Source organism: Pyxicephalus adspersus, chromosome 6, assembly GCF_032062135.1.
Source record: "Pyxicephalus adspersus chromosome 6, UCB_Pads_2.0, whole genome shotgun sequence".
In the NCBI taxonomy this organism is placed as follows: Eukaryota; Metazoa; Chordata; class Amphibia; order Anura; family Pyxicephalidae; genus Pyxicephalus; species Pyxicephalus adspersus.
Window position 1 is genome coordinate 38,675,465 of NC_092863.1, and position 24,286 is coordinate 38,699,750.

Here is a 24,286-nt window from a genome sequence, read left to right on the forward strand (position 1 = left end):
TTTTCTCCTTTAAAATTGGGTGCGTCTTATAGGCCGGAGCGTCTTATAGTCCGAAAAATACGGTATACTGGTGGGTAGGTACTTGTCATGAACATTTATTTTTATTTACCAATCTCCGCTTGAAGTAATACATTTACATCCTGTGTTGAGTGTAACTCTATATATTTCTCTATGTAATTGTTTGTTTTTTTAGAGTATGTATCAAAGCCCAGCACCCCTGCCTAAAATTCCGTTAATTTACTTGGAAGCCGCTGCAGCTCTTTTAGGTGCTGAGAGCTTTCCGGACGCTATCACAGTGAGTGAAGAAGTGTTGGAAAATCTCAGTCACATCACATCTGGAAGTTCGATCATGATGGAAACAGAGACCAATCAGGAGATGAAATCTCAGACTGAACAGATGAACTGTGTCTTATGGGCATGCACAGCTCACTTCATACAAGGAGTCGCTAAAGGGAAGCTTGGGAATTATAAAGAGTCAATTACTGCATACACCAGGTATGCTAAATGTAAGCCACAATTGTTTAGATGTGTTGGAATGTACTACAAATATAGGTAAAGTTCTATGTTTGGTTGGTAAGGGGTTAATAAATAATCTTGAGAACATTGTTATCTAGTATGTAACATAGGAAGGTAAATTTGCCTTAAAAAGGATCCAACTAGTCTGCCTCCTAGCTGTATGTTGTTTGTAAAATCCTCTTGTCCTGGAGGCTAAACATGAAATAAAAGGAAATCCCCATCCCAGACTGTTGCCTCCAGAACATTTGTTCCATTAGAAGATTTCCTCTCATTTTGTGACAACTGTCAAATTTAGGAGATTTTCTCTTACACATACGCAGTGTATTAGGAGAGGCTGCCAGTAGTCTTGAAAATAAAGACAGGCTAGACCCAGTTCACTCTTAACTGCACACAAAAAACAAAGGGGGATTTGTTACTAACAATCTGATTGTCTGTGTGTTTTAAGTCAGTTCTTCTAGACTACAAATTTCACATTTTAATTTGCCTTAGCAGCCTCCCTAATGGGCATGGCTCTTGTTCCGAGCCTCATAACAGCTTCATGGACTTGGCTATTTTGTGGCCACTGAGTTTGACACACCAGATAATAAGTTATTGATGCTCATGATTCCTGTTTGGTTTTTTTTCAGGTGTATAAACTTAATGACAAAAGTTCAGTTTGCTGACTCTGGTGAGTTTTGTAATAACTATCCTCTACTAAATACTTGTTACATGTAGCTAAAGACCCTTATCCAAATAATCTGTATTTGTAAACAAGCTATTGAGTACTAATAAGAAAATTTCTAGTTATAATTGCTTTTACTGATATTGAGTAGGAGTATCCTCATGCCAAATTGCTCATGAAAGTCCTTTGTGTTGGTGTCAGTCACCAAAGTTCTACTACTGAAAACAGAAGATATTATGAAATAAATGTTCCATATTGGCACTCACTGTCAGTTTGTGTCTCACATGTGGGCCTGGTGCTTTTTATCTATTGCAGGTTCTATTAAGACAAGTAATCACATGAAAGAACATCACATATTCACCGTTTTAAAAGCATCAGCCTTTATGGGCAGAAGTCACCAGTTCTTGAAGATGGGGGATAAAAAGAATTCTCTAATGAATCTGAGACTTTCTCTTCAGGCTATGCAAGGTGAGATTTGCTTTTTGGATATGGAACAACAACATATTTTATATAATTGTTTGGACTACATAAAGTTAGTGTTTTATCATCTGAGCATGATGCATTGAAGGAATTAATTACATTTCTCCTTCAAATTTTCAAAAGGTAAACATTCTCCAAATTCCAAAGTCCAATATAACTATACATTTTAAAGACAAGTTTAACATAAACATTTTTATTTAATGGAGACTGGACAAGTCATATGTCATTTAGATGTTATGGGACATCTATAAAAGTTAGAGTAATATCAGTTTTACATTCATTTATAAAATATTCAGTAGTATACCAGGTTTATATTCTCACCAAAGAGATTAGACACATGATACGTTCTGGCTGAACAGTACTTTTTTATTACCCGTATTTATGCAGCAGAAATATGATTTTTTTCCAGGCTTTCCTGGTGCACTCTTCTGCCTAATTAGATCATTGTGGAAGACAGAGCATAAGAAAGAAGTAGCCCTTAAACTTAGACAGTGGATGTACCAGGGCAAAATGGAGTGCCTGCTTGATCAATATGAGGAAATAAAGAGGTAAGGGTATCCCTGAAATTAATACAACTTATTTTTTTTCCCAAGAATAGTAAAGGAGCAAAGATTGTCAACTGTCATTTATTTACTCATTTAAACTGTCATTTAATTTAAGGTGTCAGTTTCTACCAAAGGAATTTAGAAGATTGTCTTTCAGGCAAACTGCCCCAGTTTGACCTGTAGTGCAGTGTCAGTGTGGCAAAGGCACTTTGCAGTTTCTTTTATTTTCCACACACATTGCAGGATAATTAAGGCTATTTTTTAAGTTTAAAAAAAATTTCAAGGAAAAACATACATACACTTTATCCCTCATTCATTGATGGACACGGATATCATTCAGATCTCCAGCTATTTGAGGACTGGACAGTGAGGAATGGAAAAAAAACTGTTCCACTACTTATTTTTTTGCCAGTAGCGTTTTTGTCTTTTTGCTTGCAGCTTTTAAGGGCAGTCATCCTCCGGCTTTTTGAATACATGGGGACAAGTGATCTTCAGGCACTGACTGCTTTCCAGAATTCAATCTGTGGAGCATTCTTTCTGTTGCAGAGCCATTGGCATTGCCTTCCTGTTTGCCCTTTTTTAAGTATCCCAGTCAGGTTGCATACTAGAAACTACCTTAAATATTTTCTTTTACCCTTTGCTTATACAATGCCTTTTTATCATGTGGTTGCAACGTTCGATTCCAGGGGAAGACTGTCCCTGTGTACCAGATATCCACAGCTCACATTCTTATGGTGCTAGGGCTGTTTGCTGCATGTCTTCTCAACTATAATGTACACTAAAGTTCTAATTGAGAGATTTAAAACCCTTTGTTTTCACTAGCAGATCTAGCACTAGCAGATAACTGTATCCAGTACTGTCTGTGACCCCACATTGCCAAATCATGTCTGGTTGTTCCTTTTTTGAAGGATACATCGACCATATGAATGTAGCTTTAAACTTTAGCTGTGACAGTTTATTTGTAGCCACTCGTGTCATGCCCATTCATATGTTCAGGGCACTTTTGTGTAATCATTGTGTAAAAAAGCCATTGATCTGCATAGCTTTCAAGAGACAACATCTCTCCAGCTGACATTCAAAAATCCAGCAGCCTCCGGACCTGAGGATTGCTGAATTTTTTACGGTTATATATGCTGTATATATTTAACAGAAAATGACTACCTGTACAGTCCTTTAAATAGATGCTGAATCCATAATGGGGCTATACAGCAACAAATAAATGAGAAGGAATGAGCAAGAAAGCAGTGCAAGCAAGACCCAACAGCTGATTCTGGAGTACAGCGCAATAAAAACATAAACAGCGCCTTAAGAAAACAGTGTAAATTTGAAAATGCGCTCCGAAATCTATGCCAGAAATATGAAGGAACTGGATTATCGATGGCTGGATTTTTGAATGTCAACCTGTACTTGTGGCAAGAGCAGCCATTTTCTTCACAAGCTTGAGCATACTGTTAAGTCGTCTCCCTCCTTGCCTGTTAGGAATTGTGTCTTTCCCTTGTCAAGACCCACTAAACTTGATTTTCACTCCACCCACAAGGTCTAGCATGCAAAGCCTGCCACGAAGGTGCCCCCATATTTTTAAGTTTGGGGGGGTTAACCTTTCACAAATGCTTTGACAATTTGCACCTCCTGAAGCTTGAGTGTAGGAAGTGATATCCTAGGTTTGAAAAATTGGGGTTGCAAAAAATTTATTTGATCACAAAGCTCAGAATATATTTAGTAGAGCCAAAAATTATGAATGGAATTTACCAGTCAATCTCTGAACCGACAGATTAATCTATCACTGAGCTGAAGGCTGCCACTGCTTCCTTGATGTAGGACAAGTCAGACTTTGGACAGACAGATCCTTCTATTACGGAGGACCAGGTTTTTCCTAACCTGGTGATTGGCACTGTGGAACTTAATCATCAGTCCTGCCTCCTCTCCAAGGTTGGACTATCCTACTGGAAAATCATTTGATCTGGATTTAGTCATACCTGTGATGTACATCAATCATTTAAGTACAGCAACACTTTACTTTCCAATTTTGTCAGCCATAAACATTCCAAGCTTTTGTGTTGTGCCAGTGTCTGGATCTGGATCTGAAAAAGGGGTCCTTTAACCCAGAGGTGTTCCAGGGCCTGTGTCACAAGCATGAAAGCCAGAGGTGGACCTCTAGGTTCAATGGAAAACTGGACAGATTTTTATCTGGATACAGAAGAAGAAGTTGTGTTTTTAACTAGCTTGTCCAAATGTTGCGCAGCAAACTTTAAACGAGCTTCAGCATGCTTTTTCTTCAGCATTGGAGTATTGTGAGGCCATGTTGGTTGAATGTATTTCTTTTTGTTCTCTTTGAGTGATCCTTGGCTATTGGACAACACTTTTGATTAATATTAACGACTCAGAAATCTTGCGAAGAGCACTGGTCGTGGCTGGTTCAGGGTGAAATGATGTTCCTTCCACTTCTGGGTTATGGCCCAACTGTGCTCAGAGGAACATTCAGAAGCCTAGAAATATGTCTGTAACCAATACCCTCGGTATGTTTTTCAACAATAGGTTTGCAAAGAGCTTGTGAAGGCTCTTTTCTTTTACCCCTCTTGTGTTATACCTTGGTAATGAAAAACCATGTTATAGGCCATCAATTAGGAATAAACCAGCTGATAATAATTTGCACTGATAGGGGACGGGATTACTTTCTGAATACTGACAGATTTCTGCAGGTTTCTTGGCCTGTGTTATATGTGTTCAATAATTATTCCCTGTGCTATTCCACTTTAATACACATAACTTATAGACTTATCTGTTTGTGTGGATTACTTGGGTTGTTACTGACATCTGGCGTAAATTGCATGTCAATAGCCCCATTTACTGGGAAAAATGTTGACGTGTTCAATACCCCCCACACTTTATAAACAAATTAAAAAAAAAAAAGTTTGGTCTATATAATACACATCAGTTTGACAAATTCTGTTCTCGCTGAAATTCATTTCTCAAGCTGACTTTTTCGTTTTTCTAAGGGATTTGCCACTGCACCTGGTTGTCTGCATTCACAAAAGCTTCTTGCTGGACAGGTTACTGGTTCAAGAAATGGAGGAATATTTGCAAATGGAAGATAAAGAAACTACTATTGACTCTTAGCAAAAAAAAAAAAAAAAAATACCATGGAGTACCTTTGTTTGGTTTACCATATGCTGTTCATTTAATAAATATTTTTTTTCTACCAGATGAGGTTAAAAATAATATCATGTTATATGTCTTTAGAACTGTTCACCTGGGTATAAATACTTTTGTTGATTAAAGTCACAAAACCATTGCCATAGATTATCATACTGTTCCCTTATTCCATTAATTTTGTTAATCTCACTAAAGAAAGTAATACTATAGTTAGCTGTCATACAAGCCTAGTTTTATTGGAGAAAGACAAGAACAAACATACTGAATAAATGTATGTGAGGGTTGGGATGCTTAAGCGTACTCTCTTGGCACCCTAGGCAGGGATGAAGCCACGTCAGCCAAGCAAACCAGAGAGAGATGGAAGCATAGTAACTGCTGGGTCACTCACATCACAGTCCTAGGGACATTTACCAGCAGGCAGAAGTGATCAGTACTGAACTGCTCCCTGCCACTCCTAATATTGTTTTATTGGGCTGCCACGGGTAGATGCTACATATAGTGTCTTCTCTGAGGCAATAGTTTACTGGCAGGCAGTAACTGTACTGCAACCCCACTGCCAATCTCAACATAGCCTATAGCAATAACATTAACTATTATAACTATAGGATTCTAGAGACTGTTTCTACCCTTTTAAGAAAAGCAAAAACAATACACAATCATATATTTATTAACACAATTACACATTATTATTAGAAATGTACAAAAAAAAACTAAATATGGATCCAATGGACATAAAATGCCTTATAATCCTTCATAAATAAGTATCAGACAATAGGTATCACAAGCCTTTGAGTGTTTTGTTTAAAAGAGGCGACTTGTATTAGACTCTAAACAACCTTCTATTTTCCATTTCCTGTTGATTTCTGGCATTGTAACATAAGTTGACGAAAAGTTAAATTAACTCGAGGAGCAATGACTTTCTTCCTTACTGGAAGGCTATGATACCAATATACATTTGTTGGGAAATTCATCATGAGCAAGCTACCATGCTCCAGTTCTAGCTTCACAGGCTTAATCTGACATAAAGAATTTTTGCTGCGGGAGTCTCTATGTCTGAATACAAAATCTCTGCAGGCTCCAAAAGACACAGAAGCAATAGGACTCCGAGGAACAAGCTCCTTCTCGTCATCTCTGTGGTCACCTATGTGATCATTCCCATCTTTATACCTTCCAAGAGCAAAAAAGAAAAAAAATCTTACATTAATTATTCATGCTTTTTATTCTGTTCAAGCTGTTTGTGGCAGGCTGAATATACATTTTTAGCATATTACACATTGGTAAGATACCAGGAATGATTTAGGAAGTACATAGAAATCTTAAAATACACAATATTCTCTTTACCAATCAGCTAAAAGCTTTTTTTTCTTGTTTAATAATTTTGCCTATATGACCTATTTAAAAGAAAATTAGGTTTTAGTCTCTACTATTGTCAGTCTATTCTCTGTCTACCTTTCTAGAATGCAGATTCATGCAGATCCTCGAACCACTAAAATCACCAGCTCCCGACCGTGCATGTGCGGGTAGCCGAGTGTCACTCAAAGGGGGAGAAACCTCCCCTGAAGTGACATCATTATGACATAACCCCTCCCAATCCCATGGCAGATCTGAGCCTGCAATGGGAGAATTGGTGGGTTGTGTGCAGGGCCACAACCTGCCCACTTCCCCGAGCCTGGGAACTGCTCGGGGTATGTGGTCCGTAGCTCCGGCCGGTGCATCCCCCAGTGGAGTCCTTCTCCTGACCCCGCACTGGGATGCACCGACCAGAGCCGCGGACCACCGGTTGGTGACCGCTGCTCTATACCACTGTTTTCAACCATATTAACATGGATGAACCCCACCTATAATCACCATATCCACAGCTCACAGTACATTATTATGGTGGTAAATAGGAAGAATATCTGGCCAGTGGGAAGAATGTCACACTTACAGCCAAAAAAATCCTCTGGTATCTGTTAACCGGACCTGGGAGTCACAAATTGCTCAATGAACCCTGGTTGAGTAACAATGTTCTATAGGATTGGTTTGTCTCTGCCAGAGCTAACTGCTCCTTCTACCATCTCAACTTTCTATTTAGCTCATGAAATACATTTTTGAGAAGACTGTTCACAATCTTTATTAAATCAAGATGGAAGTAAGGTAATTTCACCCAAACATTTTCAACTGCTAATGCAATAAGAAACAGGCTTTCTTGACTATATCCATGCATAATACCTGTTAATAAGAACAAAGTTGAATGATTGTCCTGTGGCCAGTTGAATTTTGTCCCTAATCTGATCCAAGACAGGAATCCAGGGCTTTGGAGACAATGTGATGCCAGAAAACGTATAGGCCAACCCCTCATCTCCATACGTCACTTGTTTTCTGGGTACATTGTGCCATTTTCCAAATACATGAACTTTACTGAGATCCCCTGTGGATTAAAATATATATATATATTTAAACTACTATATTCCATTTATTCTTGCATTTGTGGTTTTGACAGTTTTATGCATTATTTTTGTGCCTATAGTTTAATGCTGTAGACAGCCGTGTGTACACAGTGTTGTATCATTACTTGTTGCTAGTAAGTTGAACAAATGAATAAATGCTGCTAGTGAGTACAATGAAGATGGCATTCTCTAGTCATTAGTACATTTTAACAGACACAGCTAGATCTGAAAAGATCTTAGCAGCCAAAAAGAAACATCTCTCACTATCAGAAGCAAAAACAAACTGTATGTTCCCAGCATTCCTTTGTTTTCGGTAGTGTCCTAGAAGGATGGAAATGTTTTCTTGATGCTTTGATGAGATGAAGACTAACCTTTTATTACTTATTTTCTTTTATCCCTTGCTTTAATCTAGATTTTTCTCTACAGCTCATTATCTAGTAACTGTTCCAGAGCTGCTGAACAATACTCTATATTGGTGCTGGAGTTTGCAGCCTGGAGTCATGCTGTCTCCTTGTGTTAGGAGTCCCCTGTCCAAAAGTCCTACTTGGCTCTGTCAGATGGGTATTCAGGTACATGGATTCCCTGGAATTAGCAGATGATGTTCTGGTACTATAACAATATCAGTAATCTGTGCGTTTCCCCTCTTGAAACTGCATTCTTATCTGTTCTGCAGAACTGGGATGAAGACCACTCCAGCGATACCCGCTGTTACAGAATGGTTCAGACTTCTGGCAGACACTTTGCGGGAACTGCCAGATCATCAAAATCCTCTGCCCCAGAACAGATTTATTATTTTGCTACATACATGCTGACTTTTTATGGCAATGCTGGTAATACAGAGGTTTTCAGGGACGGGTATTTACGTATCATTCCAACATTAAAAATAGTAAAAAAAAAAAGTCTAAGTGACAGACGGCTCCCTGCATATGCGCGGTCCAAGTTCGGTGAATTGATTGGTCTGAAAGGTTGGCGACCAGTGCCTTAGAGGATTGCTGGCACTGCATGACATTCTCATTCATAGAACCATGGCGTCTCTGCACTCCGCTAGGTATTATATTTTATTCTGGAGTTCCACTTTAAACAAGTAACCTTGTTATAGTAACTTGACCACTTAATCAAAAATGTAACAGCTTCGCATTTTGAAACTTAACAAAGAATACATTTTGCAGTCATAAAAAATGTTCAGTGTAAGCACATACCTGAAAAATATACAATTTCTTGTTCCAACTGCTGAAATATCTCAGTTGCTTCTCTCTTAGTGAAGAGAATAGTATAATCACAGCTCAGGTTCACTTCTATAATTCTTCTCCAAACAAAGCATTGCTCTAGTAAAGAATCAGGTACTTCATTCTTTTTTTTCTTTACCAAAACTTTCTCAGAATATCCAGACGAGTCTGCACATTCTTCTACATGACACCTTTTTTTAGGAGAGGAGGCTTTTTTAATTACGAATTTATCCATAAATATAAAGCCACAAATCATTCACTTAAAAAAAAGTCAACAGAACACCATTTTGTGTTTCACTTGAGATAAACCCTAAAGACAAAACAAAAAAATTGTTATATCAATGTTTCTGAGTACAATAAAATAATCCTATACCAAACATGAAAAATTGTATGTACAATGTTACAAAAGAAAGGCAAAATGTTGAAAGTCTCCACTGCCTTTAAGCAAAAACAAAATGCATGTTGCAGCTTTGTTTTCATTTCAGAACACCTGGGGAAAGAAAGGGGATCACAGCTTTGACATCAGATGAGCAGCAGTCTGCACTGAAACTGAAGCAAAGGGAAAGAACCACAGACTCTAAAGCCGCATACACACGTGCAATTCTTGTCGTTGGAAAGGATCTTTCACGATCCTTTCCAGCGATATGAACCGCACGATGCATGAACAAGTGCTGTACATACAGCACTGCTCTGCTCTATAGAGAGGGGAGAGCGACAGAGTGGCACCCTGCTGTGCGCTCTCCCCCTTCCCTTACATTAGGATCGCTCATAGTTTATCATTCGTGGATCTGCCAGGATGGATCCCCACGGACGATGAACGACGCGGGCTGTACACACGCCAGATTTTTGCCCGATATCCGGCCGATTATTGGGCAAGAAAAATTTGACGTGTGTACGTAGCTTTAGTTGCTAAGACTGCTACAATGGTGTGCATTTCAAAGTCTCCAAAAACACCTCTGAATTTGGTGCTTAAAGCAAGTAGAGTCCAGGCCTCACAAATTACCTTGAGAATTAGGTTACACATAGCAAAGGCTATCAAGAAGTTAGGTAATGTCAAACCAGAGAAATGACCTGTGGCCAGTGCACAGTAAGTCCTATAGCTAGTGAGAGCCAAACAATCTTAACAGCAAAAAGCAATTCTCATTTTGTACATAGCAATTTTATACTATTCTAACAGAACAAATTCCTTCACAATGTTTAGTGTTTTGTATTTTTGCAGTATGCCAAATAACAACTCTAATATAGGTTTAAAAAATGTTTATGTCTACAAAGTTTGGGAGGTACAACGGCCAGCACAAAGGAGAAAAACAACTGGAAAACATGAAGAGCATGACAGAATGTGTTAAAAGAACAAATGATAACACAAAGTCACTCTACTGGTATCTTCTTGGCTTCTTTTTTTTTTTGGTGTGTTTTTCTGAATAACGATAAAACACCAAAACATAGATTGCTCATGTTAGCACTTACTCCCAAAACCAGACATGCCCTCAGTTACAGAATGAACCAACAGGCAGCCTAGGCTGGATTATATTGGATATATTTGTACACATCCTGTACTTATCCTTCTGTATTACTCCTGCATCTATTATTATGACTCCAGGAAGCCGGTAGTGAAGTGAAAAGCTCTATGTGTACACCTGCATGTGACAGGTGAAACAATTTTGTCTCCATGTAATTTGGCATTTTTTTTCTTCTACTTCATATCTCCTGTGGAATTGCTTAGTCAATAATTTGTTTTAACAATTTGGAGCTCAGTTACAATAGTTTTTTTTTACCAGTTAGAGGTATATACAAGAGATTCCCTGTCAATTAGGCTGACAGCAGTTGGAATAATTCCACAATTCTCTGTTCAATGCATATTAAAACAATGACTCTTTCTGCCACCTAGTGGCCAATTTTTAAAAGTGAACAGAATGAATTTGGGTTGAATTGATAGGGGAATAACTTATGAATACACTTCCAAATGTCAGCAACAATCACTGCACATGCACTACTAAGGACTCTGACACCAAAACTATTCTAATATAGCCAGAGATTCTGGAAATGAAACTTCTAGCAGTAGATTGGTTTTAATCGCAGTCAGTAGTGATTTGAAGTGGTGATTATTTGCTGTGAATAAACCTCCTGTGTTATATATGAAGAGTTCTGTGCAACAAATTGTAAACAAATGAAAAAAAAAACATTTTTCAGCAGGAGCAATTGGTATCTTTCTGTACTGCATAAAATGTAGTTAGGACTAATGCAGCCACCACTTTTAAATAGCCATAACATAAAATATTTGTATTTTTAGGTAAAATATACTTTTACCTTTTCATTACCTAAGCTAGTATTACCAAATATTTTTTACCATTCATAGCAATAATGATTTTTTTTAAAAGACCAACCTTTTTTCTGTTTCAGTCAGATAAATCAAAAATAAAAAAACGTGAGTAAAAGGTCTGTCCTGTGCTGGAACCATTACTCTCCCTGTAGAAGCAGAGGTCTCTCTGCAGAGGACAGACTCAAGCTATTCAACAAAGAGTGTGAGCTTAGTAATTGTAGCATTGTGTACCCAATGGCCCCAGCCTCATAGAGAGATCACTGCTTTACCAGAGGGCAAGGGTACTTCTCTGCAAAAAAGCTGGCTTTTGTATGTAGGCTGTGGGAACTTTCCAGGGAACAATTTATGTTATGTTATGATGCACCTGGAATGCGTTTAGCTGATTTTAACAGAAAATTATTTTGGGGTTTAAAACTACCCAACATCCTAAGCCTTGTCTTATTTTTTCTACACATATTTTTTACCCTTTCAGTGAATGAGTAAGTGGTTTTATGTACCCCTGTATTTATTCCCCAGGGTGGGGTGGCTGGTGATCTGAGTCTCATTATTAACCCCCTAGCGTTCTAATTCTATCCGTATTTCTAATTTATTTTACATTGTAGGCTATAATTCTTAGGCATAACTCACAGAAATATGTCCAATATTTAATAAAAGTAATAAATACATTTTAAATAAAACAAAAAAATATGTTAAAAAAAATAAACATGTAATGTAAGTGTACAGTAGCATATATAATATATATATTATATGAAAATATCTTTGTATTGGACTCAATACAGCTATTTTGTATTGAATCCAATACAAAATTATTTGAATTTCCCACCGCTCCCCCCGGCTGCACCATTGTCACCGAGAAACCCCAGAGATCGTCTCTGCATTTGCCGGCTGGAGATCGGAGGGAGAAGACGTGTCCAGAGGACGCCAACAGAACAAGGTAAGTGGGGTTTTTTATCTTTTTAGCGACCTCGAGTGTGACTTGGGAATACCGCTAGGGGGGTTAAAGGAGGCTTCTAGATTCCAAAGTCCTGCTAAAAACACTTATAAAAGCCCCTATTGTTTTCAATAGGTTTCATAAAAAGCTTTAAAACGCTTGTAAAAGCCTCCATTGAATTCAAAGGGAGCTTTCATTGATGTTTAAAGTGTTTATATTGAATCAGAGGATGTGTATATTGACATCAATAGATGCGTTTACCCCTCGGTTTTATTTTTAAAACGTTGCAAGGAACATTTTGTAAAACGCTCATAAACATGCCTTATGCAAACGTCCTGGCGTAGATGAGCTCATTGGAATGCATGGAAATTTCATACATGGGCTTTTAAACACTCTGTGTAATCTCAACCTAAAAGTTAGGTGAATGTTGAATGAATCTTGTGTGAAAACACCTAAAAATTGACAAAACCTTTGTACAGTCAGGTCTAGGGCCAGCTTTAGATTTATGGACGGCTGTCACTCCCCAAAGGTCTGCAGCTCACAAGCTTCTCCTCACACGGCCAGGGAGTGAGTCTGCGGTAACCACGGTAACCCGAGCCTCCTCCTAGGGGGCGGGAACGGGGCGGAGAATTTTGGCGCCAAATGTTCCCGTTCCCCGACCAAGAGACGGCCAGAGAATCCTAGGAGGAAGGAATGCCGGGGCAGAAGACCAATAATTCATTCTTCTCGCCCGTCACTAAGAAGCGGCTTTCCTCTGAAGCATTTCCAGAGGCGGAGGCATGCAATGGAAATACAAAACTACCGGCTTGTGAGGTATAGTACTGCAGAATATAATGAGTACCCAGAACTAGCCGTGACAGTCGTAGTATTGATATACATGGAGGATTATAGTTACTATTATCGTGTCCTGTACGGTATTATAGTTGTCATTCAATGCGTATTGCGAGCATGAGGCGTCTTACTGGAGTAATGCAGCATGCACTGCTGTGGTGTCTTCCGTGCGTCTCACGCCTCGTTCCTGTCACAGTGTCCGCACAGCCAATCAGAAGATAGGGAGGGGGCGGTGTCAGCGCTGATCTAGTTTGAGCGCGAAAATCCAGCATGCGCCTCTGAAACCCGGAACTGGAAAGCCACGTGACAGAGTGTCGTGGAATCTGCAGGGTTATTAGACAGCTGCGTGTTTTAATTAGAACAGTGATTAGTAATATTGATACAAGTTTCATAAGCAATGATGAACCTATGTAATTCAAGAGTTATAGGGCATCTGCTTAAATCAAAGTTCTGCATCCATTGCCCATTCTCTGATTATTCTCCCCAGACTACTCCTGTCAAAAAGTCAAAACAAGATGACCAAGAAAACAACCCAAAAGTAACTTCTCCACCTCTGAGCCCTGAACAGTTGGACCGGATTCAGAAGAATAAAGCAGCTGCGCTACAGAAACTTGCAGCCCGCTATGTGCCAGAAGGATTTGGGGAAAGCTGGAAGCAAGAACTGATTTCTGAGTTCAGCAAACCTTACTTTATAAAGGTAAATGGCACAGCAATGGAAGGGTCAAATGTGTGCATTGGATTGCCGATACTTTGAATTTAAAAGAAGAGATGAATTTTATTTTTAATTAAACAATAACATATTTGTAGTATATATTCTATTAATGCAAAAAATACTTCTTGATATTGAATGAACTACAAATTTCCTCTTAATATCTCAGCATTGTTTTGAATTCTTTCTGTAGACTACAGAATAACTCCCTCTATGTGATGATTGTGGATGGTTTTCTAAAACACAATAAAGAACAAAAAAGGGGTGCAGCACCTCTCCTTTCAGTCTTGATCACCAAGGTGCAGACCCTCCCGGAATACCTACATCACTCCTTCTGCGCATTCCTTAATCTCTGACATGTGCAGAAGGGGCATTTTTTCTAATAAAGAGGAAGTACTCAAACCTCACCCAAACAAAAAAAAAAAAACACTTACCTTTAATCCCGCAGAGCAGTCGATCGGTCCAGGGGTTCTTCAATGGGGTCCCGCGTTGTCCCGGCATCCGTCTTCGGGGCGGCACGCCAGGCATCGCCATCTTTTTCTCTTCTTCCTTCGTCACCTGGGTAGGTGATGTAGATGAGGGGAAAAAACTGAGATCGGCAATTTTTTTTCCCTCTTGACGAAAGGGCTCCTTCTGCGTAGAAGGCATGAGCAGAAGGAGCGCCCAAGATCCTCCTCGGATGCATGGCATAGGTATCTCATTCAGACGATCAAGAATTAGGGGGAGGTGCTGCACCTTTGTTTTTTTTCAAATGCAATAAATGAATTTTTACTTTACATAAAAGGGCTGTCCACCCTCGTATGTAAAGAGAAAATTGTGAGTTTAGGTACGCTTTAAGGGAAAGAGATGCCTATCCCACGCAAGCACAGTGCATTATGGTGCCATTTGACCAGTGCAGTACACACACATATGATGCAGCCTTTACAACTCTTCTTTCACTGGAAATGTAGCACAACTAACATGCATCATCCTTAGAAGGCGGTTTTGTGTGAAACTCCTTAGGAGCATTGGCTGATGCCAGATCTGGTCTGGGATTGCCAAAAGCTCATCATCTATAAGGTAATGTTAATGTGGTACAACCTCAGTACACATAACAAAATATTAGACAATACATTTCTCAATTTTCTTTGTGGCTGTGGTGCACAAAGTTATATGATCCGGTGGGAGTTCCTCAAGATGCAAATCTTTGGAATGTTTTTTTTTAAGCTTTGTTAGATCTATTCTACACTGTAGGTAAAACAGGAACCCCCAAGAAGCCTACCTAAAGCTGGTTTTTATATTTCCTGGCGCTATGCAAACTTTAGCTAGAGTATGGAGACATCTAAAAAACTGTTAACAGAGTCAGTGGGAATCTACCTTCATGCCTATTGTAAACCATTGTCACCATGAATCTTTCTCAAACATCCTAACAATTCAGATAGAGCAGTGGACTTTGAAAACTTATGGGGATGTTATGGCATAATGTTAATTCTTTACTCTCCGATTTGTCGTCACTATCCCCCCCCCCCCCCCTCATACATCTCCCGCTGCTTTTCTTCTCATTGTACATGAAATAATTTGACCTAAAATTATCCTCTATATTGCTGTACATGTTATTTAAAAAAGTTCAATCTAACCTCTTGACTTGACCTTTTCACTTATCTGTTTTCTCCATTAGTACTAATAAATGGTACATGGAGAAACAATAAGCAAGCATTTGATGATGTTTTGTTCACAGTAAAGGTGAGATAACTTAAAAAAAAAAAACAAAGAATAATTTATTGGGTTTTTTTTTATTCAGTGAAACGTTCCTTTGCCATAAGGCCAGCCAGGCAGTGGCAATTAATGGTAAAAAAAAAAAAAATAAATATTAATTTCGTAGAAGTACATGCTGTATATTAAATATTTATTTCCCTTTATTTAAGTTGACAAATTTTATCTCAGAAGAACGAAAACGATACACAGTGTATCCCCCTCCTCACCAGGTCTTTACTTGGACTCAGATGTGTGACATAAGAGATGTAAGTACATGTTGTAATCCAGTACATTTAGTATTTGTGTTGACTACAGTAATGTCAGTATTTACTTCCCTATGTAAAATTTATAGATGGAAAAGACTTCCTTTACAGTAGTCTAATCTCATACCTTGCATTAAAATTATTTTAGAAGTGATCACAATTGCTGAATTCAAGAATTGTTTTCATTTACTGCAGGAAAAGGTTAAAAACCTTATCAGGTTTGTATGCTGTCTGCAACAGAAAATAAGAGGCAAACTTTAAACAGATGTCAAAAACGGAAGATTTTTCTGCACCTATTGCTCTGGTTCCAAAAAAATAATATTTAAATAAAAGCAACTCCCAAAGGCTACGTACACACTTGCAATGCTTCTTGTCTGATAATCAGCTCAGGGCCGATATTGGACGAGAATCTGGTGTGTACAGTGCCCGTCATCTATAGTTTGAATGACCGTCCTGGCGGATCCACGGATGGACAACAAACAATTGAAATAAAATTGAAGGGGGAGAGCACACAGCAGGGTGCCGCTCCGTCATTCTCCTTCTTCCCCTTTCCATAGGGCAGAATGGTGCTGTATGTACAGCACTTGTACGTACATCGTGCAGTCCTTAATCGTTCGAAAGGATCATTAAAGATCCTTTCCAACGACAATTATTGCATGTGTGTACCCAGCCAAAGATTGAAACTGCGACCACCATGCTTCACTATAGGGATGGTGTTCTTTTGTTGTACTGTACTTGAAGATTGGTAAATAGAATGAAGCTACCTTTACAATCATGTCCTAGCCTGTTCTTTCTGCTCCTTTATATGACGTATAAAGTATTCATATACTTCAAGTCTTGTTTACAAACATCCCAAAAAAAAAACATTTTATGTGTAAAAATTTAGCATTTACTAATATTTTGTGTTTCTATACTGATACATTACAAAGAAGCAGACATAAAACGATGACACTGGATATCTGAATTTAGTAGTGTCCCTGAATGTGATATAGAACATGGGTAATTGTTATTTTATTTGTGACTCCATTCTTATTTTTATGGGTGCTTTGTTGTAAATGACAATCTGCTCCGGTTTGGCACCATTTAACATAGATCCTAATGAGAGTGCTGTTAAACAAGCTGCTAGCAAGATTCAGCAGGCTCCAAGTAATACTGGTGCCTTCCAGCAGCTATTTTAAAATGACCGCACACTCCATATTTGATTTGAGTTTCTTCCCCCCCAAACTGAGCTGAAGTTTTAAAAGCTAAAATAACTGTGTGAAGCTTGTAGAAATGCTTTCAAAAAGCTTGCTGTACACACTGCTCTTGAGCTGAAATCCATACGAATAAGGCCTAAAGGTACAGAACAGCTTTTAATCCAACTTTACATTTACTCCCCCCCCCCGCCCCCCTTTTTGTTTGCACTAAAGCCTTGCCCCACATATCGGGACTATTTATTGTAGAGGTGGGAATTATTAGAAATGTAATTTGCCTAAAGCACATATGCCATTAGCAAATAATGTAAAGCCACAAAGGGAACAAACCCTCACTTCTGTCCTCTGTACAGGATATGTGATGACATAACCATTACTTTGCAAAGCTATCTGTTCCGTTTTTAAAAGGCAATAGTTGCATTGTAATTGTTTGGGGCTACTAAAGCATGGGTTTAGCTAAAAAATACCTGTGACTGGAGGTCCGCTTTAAACCTGAAATGTTCCTACAAACAAGCTTTTCTAAATTTTACAGAAGGCAAAAATACACAACAAAAAAAAAATGGAAACCTGTTTTGTTCATCAGTCTTATCTAAATATTTTGTTATAAGATTGCACATTTCATATTTGACAAAAATATAAAACTTTATATGTATTTTATTTATGTATTGTCTAGGTGAAGGTTGTGATCTTAGGACAGGATCCTTACCATGGACCAAACCAGGCTCATGGATTGTGCTTCAGTGTTCAGAAGCCTGTACCACCTCCACCCAGGTACCCAGATTTACAGTTTTATACTAGTTATGATATATATATGGCATGGAAAAATGTTTAGTTTAAACCAGTGTGGTGGAATTCTACCCGTTTTTTATTTTTGATAGTTTGGGCAAGGTTAGATTCTGTCAGGCTTTTATTGTAATCTCTTCCATTTTGTATCGCTATGATCAGTAATAATTTTTATAGTGCAGAAAGTTAGTCTGTCTGGTTTTTAATGCTTTTTGCATTTGCTTTGGGAATTTTCCCCTATTTTAATTGTCGCTGGTTCAGGATATATTTACCCTGCAGTCACAACATTAGAATCTATACAAGGGTTAACATTTTGACCTTTTCATAACATTCAAAACTGAAGTCATAATTCAGATAAATGTATTATCTTCATGCTGTGACTGTCACACCTTTCATCATAAAGTAAAATAAGGCTAAGGAAAGTTTTTGGGTCTATAGGCTACTTCTGTTTTGGAAGCCATGGAATAGAGTGTATGACCTTTAAGATAACTTTTAACATAGTATTGCACGTCATCCCAATTGTTTTATATTTTCTCTGGTCCAACAGAGTTGTTGATTTCCCCCGCCCCCCCCACATTATTCAAGTCTCCATATCAACACTTGCATCCTCTAGTGGGTTGTTGGAAAACAAAGGTGGTGGTTGAGTATACATGCAAGTAAAGTGATGCAAGTTTAATGTGTTGGTGGCAGAGTATCATCTTAATATGTGTACATGGAAAATATATAAGTAATGTATCCAGTATGAAGAAAGCTATTTTGCATTGGAAGATATAAAACACCTAAATAGGGCTACTTTCAATCTTTGAGACAGAATAACGAACAGGACGGGTCACCTTAATTTCTGGAACAAAGTTATGCGTCAATCCAAGGTTTTACCTACGTTCAAATTGGAAATAAGGGGGATCTGTCATCTTTGGTTAGGTATTTATGGAGATAGACTCAGTTTAGTATATGGATATATATAAACATATGTATATACCCGGAGGATGCTGCAAAAAAAGTATAAAATGTTGCCAAGAAACCTGTGGATGTGGGTTGTGCACTCATGGACTATAGTGAAAGTTGCTTAATGCACGGGGTATACAGCTCCTGTTAAGAAAGAATGGGGTTGGTATAATAATTAGGAAAGAGTAAGGTTGGTATATGAATAGTTAATGATTTGCAGCTTGGGGGGGAGAGAAGGCTTACATGAAAATAAATTAGTGTTCATAGGTAAAAATGAGTATAAATATGCTGTACCTGGTAGTTGGTCTAGTGCTACATTAACTAAACTGGATATATATTCACATGTACCTGATCGAATAATTATGTATGGAAATGTGTTTACAATCATACATAATTAATAATTTATTACGTATTTGGAATCGGAACCTTCTTCTTTCACTTCTCCTTTCCCATTCAGCATTGTTGGAAAACATGTTTGATTCAGTTTATTCTAATGTGTTTTTGTTAATAGCTTGGAAAACATGTACAAGGCACTTCAAGTGGATATTGAGGGTTTTGAGCACCCTGGACATGGGGATCTCACTGGGTGGGCCAAACAAGGTAAAGCAAATATTATTTGATAGTTTTATCCAATACTCCAGTATTAGTGTATTGTTTTTACCCTCTAATTGTTTATAGGTGCACGTATGTATTACTATATTACCTTAAAACCTTTCTATTACTGGATATTATTCCCTGTTCTGTACAGGTGGTAGATGCATTTTTAGAAGTGTACCAAACTGCATTCAGTACTGTGCTTTTTCATATACATATTTCCATGTACGCATGTAAATAGGTGGGACATTAGCACGTGTACACAGAACAGTAAATGAAAAGAGCATTTAGCTCTAGTAAAAAACGACTTTGCAAAGAATATCCAGACAAGCATGAAAAAAAAATTAACATGAGTTTTTTGGATGGCCAAAATCAAAACATCCCTTCATTCACAAAGTGTCCCTTTAGGAGTCATAATTCACTATTTCAAATTCCTAAACACCTTTTATAAATAAGCACCATTACTTCTAAATGATGTATAACCTTTTAATTGATATTTTGTATTGTAGGAGTACTCCTTTTAAATGCTGTGCTGACTGTAAGGGCACATAATGCCAATTCACACAAAGACATGGGCTGGGAGCAGTTCACAGACTCTGTAGTTTCCTGGCTGAACAAAAACCTTGATGGGTTGGTCTTCATGCTTTGGGGAGCCTATGCCCAGAAGAAAGGCAGCAGTATTGACAGAGTAAGTTTCCATAAAGCAAAACACACATATCATGATTTTAAACTATAACTCTGGGATCTATAGTTATTGATAAATGGCAGAATATTAGAGTATTTAGGAAAGGAAAAATGGCAAACACACTAAAGTTTAAAATCTACATATTCCATATGCAAGCTACAAAGTATTCATAACGGAAAAATAGTACTGACTTCTGTACACCATAAAACGTAGGTATGATAAGTACACTATATCAACTGCTACTCCACTGTCTACCTGTTTACTTTCTTCCTCATAAAAAGAGAGTAAATTTGTTTGACAACTTCGGTCTTTCTTGAAGCCATGCTGACTATCGTTTATAATATAATTTTCTAGCAGAAACTCCTCTATGTGGTTCTTTATCAAACTCTCTAGGACCTTTCCAACAATGTAATTTAAACTAACCAGTTTGTAGTTACCTGGTAATGACTTTGCTACTTTTTGAAGATAGGAAACCACATTGGCCTTACGCCAATCCATCGGTACCTTGCCAGTGACTAAAGAGTCTCTAAAAATTAGAAATAATTGGCTTTCAGTTAACCGAGCTCAGCCGGTTAACCGAGTGCTTTGTCAACCTTAATTTTTCCCAGCTGTTTCTCAATCATATCACTTCTGAGCCATTGTGTCTGGAAAAACTTTAAAATATGATAACCAGGCTACCAATATTCCATTAGAGTTATCCTTGGAGAAGAGAAAGCCAATTAAATGCATGAAAACTTTTCCAGTCAATAAAAACCAGTCTATTGTCTCAACTTATGACCGCCACACTCATAACCCTATTACATGTGCGACTTCAAGACTTTTCTTGGGTTGCCCCAACTCTTGAATTTTTTTATCATACCGTTTGGCTTGCTCCTACTTTCTGCACATTTGAAAGATCCCTTAAACCCATTTTATGTCTTTTAAACCTTCACTACTTAACCACCATTCCATATCTCCCATACTACTGTGTTCTACTTTCACCACCTATTAGGTTGTGAGTTCTTTTGGTCAGGGTCCTCTCCTCCTTTTGTGTCCCATCTGTCATTTACATCCTCTATTTAATGTAAAGTGCTATGTAAAATGTTGGTGCTATATCAATACACTTTGATAAAATAATTTGCCTTTAAAAAGGTAAAATGCCTTGCTTACATAAAACAGCTATGTTTGTTTGACTGGAAAATCTTTAACGCTAAACTACAGGCAGATTTAAAAATGTGCATCAAGGCAAACGTTAACAAAAAATGTATTAAACGCAGTTAGTGCCAGTACCCAAATATGACTTTGTACTGGTCACTCAGCATAGGAAAGGAAAGGATGATGAACGTGTCAGTTTGCTGACTAATAAATCACAGGGTGGGGAAAGGGGTGACCTAGCTGTGTTGGTTATATTCAGTACAGAATTCAATAATATAGGAAAATTCAGTAAGCTTTTTCCTTTTCTATAAATGACTAACAGATTTTGTTTTGCAGAAACGCCATCATGTGCTGCAAACTGTCCATCCTTCTCCTCTATCGGCACACCGTGGATTTTTTGGTAGTCAACACTTCTCCAAAACCAATGCCTATTTACAGAGTGTAGGTAAAAAACCTATTGACTGGACGAATCTGTAACAATATTACCAAAAGGAAATGCATATAGTTTCACAGAAGCATTAATCTAATATTAGAAGCTAAGTTAGGAGAAACAAACTTCTGTTACTTGCTGGTATAACAGGTTTGGTTAAGCTATACATTGTGGTTATCAAAGCATCCCAATAGGGCTACACTTACGTTCCTCTAGCTGAAAAAAATGCTAGGGCATACACCTACAGCTTAAAAATGTCCTTCATGGTTCTTCTGTTTTAAAATACTAGTTACAATAACTGCCATTTTTTTTTTATATCAGTTAGAAATTTAGCTATATATATATATATATATATATATATAAGGTCCCTTTCTTCAATTAAACAAGCAAAAACTTTCAATGCCTGCTCTGGGTTATAAAAGTGGATATTCTTTGGTGGGGTAAGATTTTTTTTTAATGCAGAGAGTCACTAATATCTGCACTTTAATGAGTTAGGGGGTCAATGTTTTAGGGGTCAATAAAATATTGGTGACTGTTGCATTAAAGATTTACAGGTATTCACAGGTTAAATAAAGGGCATAGGTGAACAAATGATGTAATTGCTTTAAAAAGTTGATTATTGAGCTGGCTTGAATTTAAACTATTGAGACAACGTAGTGAAGTTTTCCTTAATGAAGTCCTCTAAGTAGGGACCACTTTCTCGTCAAATCGATACTTTGAATTAGTGGCCAACATTCCCCTTTCCCACTCGCCATATTATTCCATAGAAATTAATATATTCATCTTAGAGATAAATGTTGATCATGGGACCATAAAGTAACTTGAAACTTTCACTGGTAAATTGGCAGAAGAATGTACTATACACACTACAGCAACTGCTTTATAGTGATAAAACTTTATCCCTGGGTATTTTAGGCAGGATTTGTTATATTGTTGTCTGGAGTAAATGCTTTAGGAAGAGTTATTTTATTTTGTACCTTTAAAATGCTAAAAATGTTTGTTCGTTTTTATGTAAATCTGGATCGTGTGTTGTTGTGAGGTATACAATCTAAAGCAGTAGTGTTACTGAATAAGCTAAATGTTTCCAAAGGCACTAAATGTATTTTGGTTTGTTTTTTTTTATTTTTGTAATAAACAACATAAAAATCTTAAACTGTTTGTTGTGAAATGTATTTTAAAATAGAAGTGTTTCATGGATTGGCCTACTTATTTCTAATAGGTCTTCAATATACCACCATGCATTTATATGGAGACACATTCTTTGAGTTAGTGTGGGGGAAAAAAATTACTAAATGCATTATTGGAAAAAACTAGGCTTTAGACAAATATGCTAATGCATGGAATCTGAAGTATTTGTAACACAGGACCTAAATATGTCAATTCAACATTTCTTTTCTATAGTTCTTACATTGTATCCCTTTTAGATGTGGATTTAGCTACTAAAATATGTTAACTTGTGTTTCTTTGTTATTGCACGCTTATGTTTTATTACTGTATGCACCATATAAATATAAAGCCTACTATCAAGCCTTCTGAACTCAAGAACCAGACCCTTAAAACTCCATAATCTAATCGGTAACCATTGATTGTCCTGACTGTGTATCAATCTTTTTTTGTTAAAACTAAAACCCTAGCCTTTTAAATAACTTTGATTTTAGTCATCAAAACTACAACCCTCTGAAATAAAGCTTCCAAAAAGCATTCTAAAGTCCCCAACCCTTACATCTCCTAATCCTAATAATTCTCTATTGACCTCTCCAATAATAAAGTTTCCATCCTTTAAAACCCTAAAAGGTAAAACCAGTGGTGGTTAACATGCAAAGAATAGGGGTCCTCTAACACCACTAAAGGACCACAAGTAATATTCAGTAGATCTACTTTTACACAAGTCTACCTTTAAAGAGGAACTAATCCCAAAAGTGCCCAAAACAAAGAAAATCCACTTACCTTTAATCCCGCAGGGCAGTCTGATCCATCTGGAGGTCCCTAATGTCTGGTCCCGCGTCGTCTCGGCATCCGTCCACGAGCCGAGTTGCCGCAATTTTCGCCTCTTCTGGGTTCTTCATCCTATGTCAACCGACCCAGGCGTGATATTGGGTGACGTAGAATAGAAAAAAAACTTGCTAATGTTGTTTTTCCACGAAAAGGCTCCTGCATCTCCTGAGATGCTCAGGCTTTTTTTTTTTTTAAAGGGTGTTGTACTTAAGTAAAAATTCTGTTTTTTGTTTTTTTACACAAAAAAGGGTTGTCTACCCTTTTATGTAATGTGAAATTTCTGAGTTTTGGTATGCTTTAAGTTCCCCTGATTCTGAAGATCTCTTATCAACAGACCCTTGAACGCCCCAAAAACAAAAGCGCGTACATGTAAGCTTACACCTATCGACCACTAAAGCTCCTTACAAAACTTTGTCACAAGCCAAATACTGTCAGGTAACAGAACAAAATGGTAAATTTTCTGTAGCATTTTTTCTTTTCTTAAAAGAATCCTATTCATTTGCTTATTCATTCAGTCTCCGTGACTATTTGATTCCTTAGCATAGCCACTTTTACTGGGCTAGCTCCTCTGTCCCCTTACACTTTGTACCTGACAGAGGAGAGACAAAGGGAAATCTAGAGGCAGTCACAACCTTTCCAAGATAGTTGTCTCCACACAGAGAGAGCCAAGAGCAAGGTGTGGTAGGGCAATAATGGGGGAAAATAAGCTGCCTTGCTCTGCTCTGCTAC

The 24,286-nt window shown here is 37.7% G+C and overlaps 3 protein-coding genes across 4 annotated transcripts in view; 2 read left to right on the forward strand and 1 right to left on the reverse strand.

Moving 5' to 3' along the window:
• The window catches only part of FANCG (FA complementation group G), a 19,077-nt gene extending 13,569 nt beyond the window's left edge, over nt 1-5,508 (forward strand). Inside the window, exons 11-15 of the mRNA XM_072415358.1 lie at nt 194-495; nt 1,143-1,183; nt 1,493-1,645; nt 2,067-2,205; nt 5,199-5,508. Of these exons, the coding sequence (XP_072271459.1) occupies nt 194-495; nt 1,143-1,183; nt 1,493-1,645; nt 2,067-2,205; nt 5,199-5,319 (756 nt within the window). The 3' untranslated portion in view covers nt 5,320-5,508. The remainder of the gene's footprint in view (nt 1-193; nt 496-1,142; nt 1,184-1,492; nt 1,646-2,066; nt 2,206-5,198) is intronic.
• A 498-nt stretch (nt 5,509-6,006) lies between these two features.
• ALKBH2 (alkB homolog 2, alpha-ketoglutarate dependent dioxygenase) lies at nt 6,007-13,343 on the reverse strand. 2 transcript variants are annotated; one of them, XM_072415361.1, is made up of 4 exons: nt 13,157-13,343; nt 8,984-9,320; nt 7,567-7,765; nt 6,007-6,522 (listed from the first exon to the last, which is right to left on the reverse strand). In XM_072415361.1, exons 2-4 carry the CDS (start codon nt 9,264-9,266, stop codon nt 6,195-6,197), a joined length of 810 nt encoding a protein of 269 aa, XP_072271462.1. In that variant the 5' UTR covers nt 9,267-9,320; nt 13,157-13,343; the 3' UTR covers nt 6,007-6,194. The 2 variants fall into 2 exon arrangements, with proteins under 2 accessions (XP_072271462.1, XP_072271461.1); XM_072415360.1 differs by having other exon boundaries at nt 13,224-13,327.
• Nucleotides 12,777-21,918, forward strand: UNG (uracil DNA glycosylase). The gene is made up of 7 exons (XM_072415359.1): nt 12,777-13,074; nt 13,580-13,789; nt 15,706-15,801; nt 17,665-17,762; nt 19,231-19,319; nt 19,823-20,001; nt 21,469-21,918. The coding sequence occupies exons 1-7, from the start codon at nt 12,955-12,957 to the stop codon at nt 21,607-21,609; spliced, it is 933 nt and encodes a 310-aa protein (XP_072271460.1). The 5' UTR covers nt 12,777-12,954; the 3' UTR covers nt 21,610-21,918.
• The last annotated feature ends 2,368 nt before the right edge of the window (nt 21,919-24,286 follow it).